Raw genomic sequence first — 7,237 nt, forward strand, 5'->3', positions numbered from 1 at the left:
TGGAAGCTGCCGGCGCCGCGGGGCCCCCCCGCGCCCCCGCTGCCGTCCCCCGACGGGGCGGCCGCGCAGTCCTTGTCGGGCGGGCGCTGGAGCCGCCCGCTCCCGCTTCTTTGGCTGGGGTAGAAGGGCTCGGCCGTCTGGTCGCAGGTGCCGGGGGGCGGCTCGGAGGGGGCGGCGGGGAGCGGCGGATGGGGCGGCGGGGGCTGCCCGCGGGGTTTGGCCTCGGGCGGGGCGGGCGAGAGGCCTCCCCCGCCGCCGCTGTCGCTGTCGGAGCTGGGCGTGCTGTGCAGGGACAGGGCGCTGGGAGAGTGCGGGTGGCGGCTTTGGCTTTTGAGTAGCTTCTTCTCGTGCTTTCTCTTCTTCTTCTCCATCTTCTCCAGCTCCTTCCGGGCGATCTCCTCGGGGTCCATGGGCTCCCCGCTGCACGTCGTGGGGTGAGAGTTGTGAGCCGGCCGCCCCGGGCCCTTCTTCGTGTTCTCTTTCTTTCTCCATTTGGCCCGGCGGTTTTGGAACCAGACCTACACACCGAACAACGAGAAGCAATTAACACCCAGCGCACCGGCCCCCCGCCGTGGCCAGGGCGGAGGGAGGGGGCGGAGGGGAGAAGCGCTGCTCAGGCCTCGCTCGTCCACCCCTTCGAGGTGCCGGCAGCCCCCTTCCAGCACCGGGGCCTCTGAGAAACGGAGAGCAAGGGAGGGGGTAGGAAGAGATATCCACACTTCTTTAAAAGCGTAGGGAAAAAAAAAACAAAAAAAGCAAGAAGGGGGTGCACACTCACGCACACACTCGCTGCACCCTGCCTGAACCGGCGCCACGAGGAGGAGATGGGATCCCACAGCCCCCCAGCTCTTCCCCGTAGCAGAGGGGTGCAGAAGCACCGACCGCTGGCCCGATTTCCCCGCAGCAGCACGCAAAATGCGATAAACCCAGCACAATAAGCGGCTGGAAGTGAGGGGGCGCGGGGGGGGGGACACGACGGACGGTGCCTCGCCCAGACGTGCGGAGTTGGGACCTCCTGCCCCTCCCGGGAGCCCGAGCAGAGGAGTTGGATCAGCCCAAAACTGGGTTTGGTTTGGTTTGTTACAGATAGATCATGGGAGATAACAGAAATTAAAATCTCTCTGCTCCGGCCCTGCTCCTGCCTGCCTTGGCAGGTCCCCGGTGTCCCCGCAGGCACACGCGTCCCTCCTCGCCCCCTCGGGGCTGCTGGCAGCGCCTGTCCCGGCCGGAGCACGACCCCAGCTCGGGAGCACCGCGCCAATCCCAGTGCCCGATGCTGCTTCCCCGGCCGGGCTCCGCAGGCTCCCCGAGCACGGCGAGAGGCGGCTCGGGATGGAGAGCGGCTGGAAGGACTCGGTGTAGCAAAGCCCATAGAGGAACCGCGGACAACGGCGCTGCCTCATCCCGGGGGCCCGTCCCCGACTCCCGGGGTGGATTTAAGGACGCATTCTCCGCACACGCAGCCCACGCGAAGCTGCCCCCGCACGGCCGCGGGTTCCGGCAAGATGCGGGGCCGCAGCTCGGCCTCGCCGCCCGCTCGCAGCCACCGCGGCACTAAACAGCATCCCGAGATCCAGCAGCCACCCCCTATCCCCCCATCCACTCCCCATTTATTTTTTGGAAAATCCACTGAAGCAGATGGGTGCTTCCCCATCCCCGTCCCGCACCGCCAAGGGCGTGAGCAGCTCGTTAAAATTAAGTTTTACAAGTTTCACTTGCTCTCGATGCATCTACGAGCTTTATTGACATTCTCCAGCATACCCTGGCCCGTGATTAAGCCTCATATTTGCATGCTAATTTTCTCGCCCTTGACTCATTTAAGAAAAATGTTTACAGTGGAAAAACATACTAAAAAATGTTAAGGGAAGCCAGGCTGGGTTACTACTCTTCTCGTTTTGAAAGATTAAATAAAAAATAGGGTAGTGATAGTAGTAATGATGATAAAATAAGACGGCAAGCAGCAGTGCGAGGCAGGGAACAAAAGGGCCGCGAGGCGCGGGGCTGCAGCCCCCGCGCACAGGGCCCGTCCCGGAGCGGGGTCCGAGGGGCCTCCCCGGGGACTGCGAGGCGCATGGAGAGGGCAGGGGGGAAAGGAGGGGGGACACGTTTTTTACCTGCACTCTGGACTCCACCAAGTCTAGCCTGAGAGCCAGAGCCTCTCGCATAAACACGTCCGGGTAATGACTCTCATTAAACGCCTTTTCCAGCTCCTCGAGCTGCCAGCCAGTAAAATTGGTGCGGGTTCGTCTTCTTTTACAGCCAGGACTTTCCTTGTCCGGGTCACCCGAGTCTGAAAAAGCAGAAATACCCTCAGGTCCCTGGGAGACAGGCCTTCTCCCCCCCTCCCTGCCATTCACAGGAGCCTTTTAACTTTTGTGCTCGGTAGCGTTGGTAAAAGAGCGGGATTATTCACACACCTGCGCTAAAAATGGGGAGGAACCCGATCTGCCCTCGCCTCCTCCGAAAATGTACTTTACAGAACATTTATTCCTGAAGGAAGCTCTCCACAGGCACTCAGCTGGCAGAGAGAGAGAGAGAAGTTCCAATATTTGCTCCAACCACCAAAGGTTTCATTAAAAAAAAAAAAAAAAAAATCAAAAGTCCCCCCCGTTTCCCTTCCCCAGCCCCTCCGGAGGACCTGCGTGGGTCACAGCTCACGGCCCCGTTCCACGCGGGACCCCGGGTGCAGGGCGGCCCCTGGGCCTCCCGCAGTCCCCCGAGCACGGGCGGGCGTGGGGCTGGGATGTTCGCAGCCTCTCCGAGTACGTACAGCTCCAGGCTGGGGATTTTCAGCCCCGGCTGCACCTCCCCTAACGTTTTTTGCCAGGTGTGGAAATTAAGAAAAAGCATAATAATAGTAATAGTAATAATAATAATTTGTGTTTAGTTGAGGTGCAGTGTGGAGCAGCTCCAGGCTTAACCAGAAGGATGTTGTGGATGTTTTAGTAGCTGAACAATAGCGGTGCCACAGGCCGGTGCGGAGGGAAGGAGGGAGAACGCTTTCATTTGGTTATATCGTATTAGAAAATAATCATTACCGCTCTTCGTTCCCCAAACCCCAGTGATTCCCGTTATTATTTTTATTATTATTATCTTTTAATGGCATGATCCGAGCTGCCACACGATGAACTTTGGGGGAAGGCACCGGGCCGGGCCCGCTATTGTTCAGGGCACACGCGTGGCCCTGCGCCGGTGGGAGCGGGGAATGCTCCCGGCGCTCGGACCGGGGCCGTCCGCCCCCTCGGGGGGCCAGCACAGCCGCCTACCCTCCCCCCCGAGACACCCCAAAATCCGCCGATGAGGAGGCTGGAGGGGTGCGGTGCTGCTCTTCCTCCGCGCTGACACGCTCCGGGCGGGGAGCGACGGTCGGCGGCGGGGTGGGGCGGCGGGGGGACAGACGCGACACGGGGCCGCTCCTACCTGCGAGCTTGAAGGGCTGGCTGTCCCCGCTCACCCCGCAGCCGGAGGGGATCAGCGGCGCCGGGTTGACCACAGAGGCGGCGCAGGAGCCGCTCAGTAATCCATCGATGGAGAAGGGCACGGAGGCGGCCGCCGACTGCAGCTGGTGCCCGGCCAGCTCGTAGACGTGGTGGTGCCCGAGCGGGTAAGGGAAACCCACCATCCCCCCGAACTGGGCATGAGGATGCTCCAGGATGCGGCTGTCCATCATGGGGGCGGCTCTAGGGCGGGGGGTGCCGGCGGGGCTGGGGGCGCTGGCGGCGGGGCGGCTGGGGCCGGGGGTGCTGCTGGCGGAGGAGGCGGCGCGGCGAGGGGCTCATGCTGCAGGGCGCCGGGCGCTTTAACTTTATCAACATCAGGCTCCCAATAATTAGCTCAGGCTGGGGGAATTTGGGACCAATAAGAAACGTTAATCGGTCCTGACGTCAGAGACGTGCCAGTGTGGGGAGCAAACGTTTTCCATATCGATTGCTAATTATACCTGACATCCAGCCTCAATAAACAATATCAGAGCTGTCACAACACGACGAGGGGGGCTTTGATACGAACTCCAGCCCGAGGAGGGCGGCGGGGGCCGGGCGGGCAGGGGGGGCGGAGGGGAACGCGCGGATCTGCCTGATACCCGGTTAAATACTAAACAGTCGGAGTTACACACACGCAGCCTCCCCCCCCACCCCTCCAACCCACCCTCTTCCCCCTTGTCCCCTCCCCTCGCCAAATCACTAATAGATTTCCCTTTAAAACATTCGCCAGCGTGTTGTGGGGATTTTTCACCAGAAATGCTCTACTCTCTGAACCTTTAAAGTGATGTTGCTCCAATTACAGAGAGACATTGAGCGGCAAATAGACTGATCCAATAATAGGAGATTCATCATCCGCTCTTTCCAGAGCTGTCACATTGAATTTAAAACTACAAGCCTTTTCATCTCCTCTCCGGCTCTATAACAGGGGAGAGGGGAGGGGGGCAGAGGGAAAAAATGGGGAGGAGAAGGAAAGGAAGGAGAAAAAAATGAAAAAGGAAGAGCCGTTTGCAGCGTTCGGGAGGAGATTTGAGCATATCAATCGAAATCATAATTAATGCAATCTCCTATCGATTCGGCCACGGACACCCCCCTCTCCAGCAGTAACCACAACCTTTGAATTGTGAGCGCAGCCACGACCAGAAGCAGCCTCTGATCACTAAAGAGGAGGCCAAAAACTACTACTACTACTAATTTTTAAAAATCAAGCCCAAACAAAGTTCCCACTCCTACATCGCTCCCATTCCCCCCCTTCTCCGCCGGAGCAGCCCATCGCATACCCCACACTTCATCCCGCCAGTCATCCACAGCTCCCAAACAGCGGCCAAAGTGGTCCTAATTAAATTACGTCTCCATAGAAGTTTTCACCCACATAAAACATTGCTAGATTCCCCCGGTGAATAATTTAAGGGACGGTTCTCTGGCAAAGCGCGGGGCTGGGGACCCTCAGTTTTGTGCCCTCTCCCGGTTAGAGAAACACTTCCCAAGCTCCCAGGAGAGAGGAAGAGGGGGAACATCCCAGCCCCTCCCATCCCGAGCGTGCTGGACCGGAGCTGGCGGTCCCCGGACCGGGGGGAGCGGAGCTGGCGACCCCCGGGAGGGCCCCCCCGGCCCCTGGGAGGGTGGGAAGGGGGCGCGGGGAGAAGCAGCGTTTGCGTTTAACAAAGAGGAGAGGGAAAGGGCCGGGCCGGGCAATCAGACAGGGGAAACTCTTTAAAATCTTCCTGGGAGGTTCGTGCGGAATTAAATCCTTAGAGTCGGGGGGCGGGCACGGTGGGGTGAGAAAGGGGAAAGAAATAAAAATAGGTAGGAGGGAAAAAGGAGAGAGAAGGGAAGGGGAAAGAGGGAGAGACACTTTATCTCAGGGAAACATACAAATAGATTTTCCAGTTATAAAATATCCAGTCAAGATGATCCATTTCCTAGCGCTGGTGTGTGTGGGTATGAGAGAGGGGGAAGTTAAAATTGAAATAAAAAGGAAGTCGAGCCTCTAATCTATGCTGTCCGTCCGGAGCTGTATTTATTCACCTAATTGAATGCCATACAATATACTGCTGTATTATTGCCGTTCCCTCCCTCCCCCCATAGATTAGTTTAATTATGGTCTCCCTGCCTCTGCTTAGAGCTAAAAGGTAGCTTGAATTTGGACTACACAGCCCTAACAGAAATAAGAAAATGATGGGGTTGGTATTAATTCTGGGGTCAAGGGCTTCACTTTTCACCATAATTTAATTTCTTTCTCTATAAATACTAAATGTAAACTGTGTCCACTGGACCAAATTTTGCCTGTAGCAATAAATGCCTCATTTTCTGTCGGATTTCAGGAGAGGAATGCGAGCGGGACGTGTTTCTGAATACAGAATGGTAATCAATCCAGCACAGAACAAGAGAGGGGGGACTTTTCTCTCTCTCCCTCTCTTTATTATAATGAATTAATTCGACTTTATTTATCCCATTTTCTGGAGCTGACAGAATGTTAATTTGAGTTGAAATTTCTCTCGCCTCTCACTCCCTGACCCCTGGCCTCCAGATTGGCGTGTTGTAATAACCTGAATCTTTCAACAGAAGCCCTGATAATTGTTACCTTATTAGCATGCAAATTGTTTAATTAATATTATTATGGAGAAGCATACAATCCGTCCGTCACTTGACCTCAAGTGCAAGTCCACGTAGTAAGCGGCTCTGTGCATTTCAATGTGCACATTTAAAATCGACTTCTGTTTTAATGTTTCTAGGATCCTTGTCGAGCTTCTAAAAATCTCTCTTAAAGTGTTTGAGAGGAGCTTTCATGCGGGGAGGGGGAAAGGCTTTTGATGGCTCTCGGCCTTGATATCTCTTTATATTGCTCTCCATCTAAAACACAAATTATAGAAGCCGTTTTCTTCTTCGTCGTCTTTCTTTTTTTCTTTTTTTTCTCCTTATTTTTGAACATCAAAATTTAATAATTGCTTCCTTGTCAATTGCTGCTTCTTTAAAGGCACCCCCTTCAATCCGGAGAGCTGTTCCTCCAGCCAAACACTCGCACCAGCTCAATGAAAAGCAGCCCTTGACACGCAGTCCTGGGAGACGCTGCATTTAAATCCCTTTTTCTACAGCCGAGTGACATTGTCAGATGCTAGCTTTAATTAACTTGATAATAAGACGTACAAGACTCGCATTCAGGACGCCAGCTCGCCTCGCCTTGTTTCCCCTTTTATCACAATCTGGGTGTTTTATCTTACAGCTTCCTACTGGCTTTTACAGCCATTGCTGCGGGAGAGGCTCCGAGCAGCTCGGCAGAATGAGCCTGCCAGGAGCCCTGCCTGCAGCTCAGAGACCCAGAGAGCCCTGAGAGCCCTGAGAGCCCTGCCTGCATCTCTGAGAGAGAGCCCTGAGAACCCTGCCTTCATCTCTGAGAGCCCTGAGAACCCTGCCTTCATCTCTGAGAGAGAGCCCAGAGAGCCCTGAGAGCCCTGCCTGCATCTCTGAGAGCCCTGCCTGCATCTCTGAGAGAGAGCCCTGAGAGCCCTGCCTGCATCTCTGAGAGAGAGCCCTGAGAGCCCTGCCTGCATCTCTGAGAGCCTTGCCTGCATCTCTGAGAGAGAGCCCTGAGAGCCCTGCCTGCATCTCTGAGAGAGAGCCCTGAGAGCCCTGCCTGCATCTCTGAGACCCTTGCCTGCATCTCTGAGAGAGAGCCCTGAGAGCCTTGCCTGCATCTCTGAGAGAGAGCCCTGAGAGCCCTGCCTGCAGCTCAGAGAGCCCTGAGAGCCCTGAGAGCT

General features: G+C 56.2%; 1 protein-coding gene across 2 annotated transcripts in view; it reads right to left on the minus strand.

Annotated features, from left to right (window-relative positions):
* UNCX (UNC homeobox) overlaps positions 1–5,967 on the minus strand; it is a 7,002-nt gene extending 1,035 nt beyond the window's left edge. Inside the window, exons 1-4 of one of the 2 annotated variants that reach the window (XM_085592179.1) lie at positions 3,421–5,967; positions 2,418–2,518; positions 2,115–2,290; positions 1–518 (exon numbers count right to left, since the gene is read on the minus strand). The exon at positions 1–518 is cut by the window's left edge and continues 1,035 nt beyond it. In XM_085592179.1, the coding sequence (XP_085448305.1) occupies positions 1–518; positions 2,115–2,290; positions 2,418–2,484 (761 nt within the window). In that variant the 5' untranslated portion in view covers positions 2,485–2,518; positions 3,421–5,967. The remainder of the gene's footprint in view (positions 519–2,114; positions 2,291–2,417; positions 2,519–3,420) is intronic. The other variant, XM_021539843.4, reaches the window with a different exon arrangement.
* Positions 5,968–7,237: the final 1,270 nt, after the last annotated feature.

Source organism: Lonchura striata, chromosome 14, assembly GCF_050655825.1.
Source record: "Lonchura striata isolate lonStrDom1 chromosome 14, ASM5065582v1, whole genome shotgun sequence".
Classification (NCBI taxonomy): domain Eukaryota; kingdom Metazoa; phylum Chordata; class Aves; order Passeriformes; family Estrildidae; genus Lonchura; species Lonchura striata.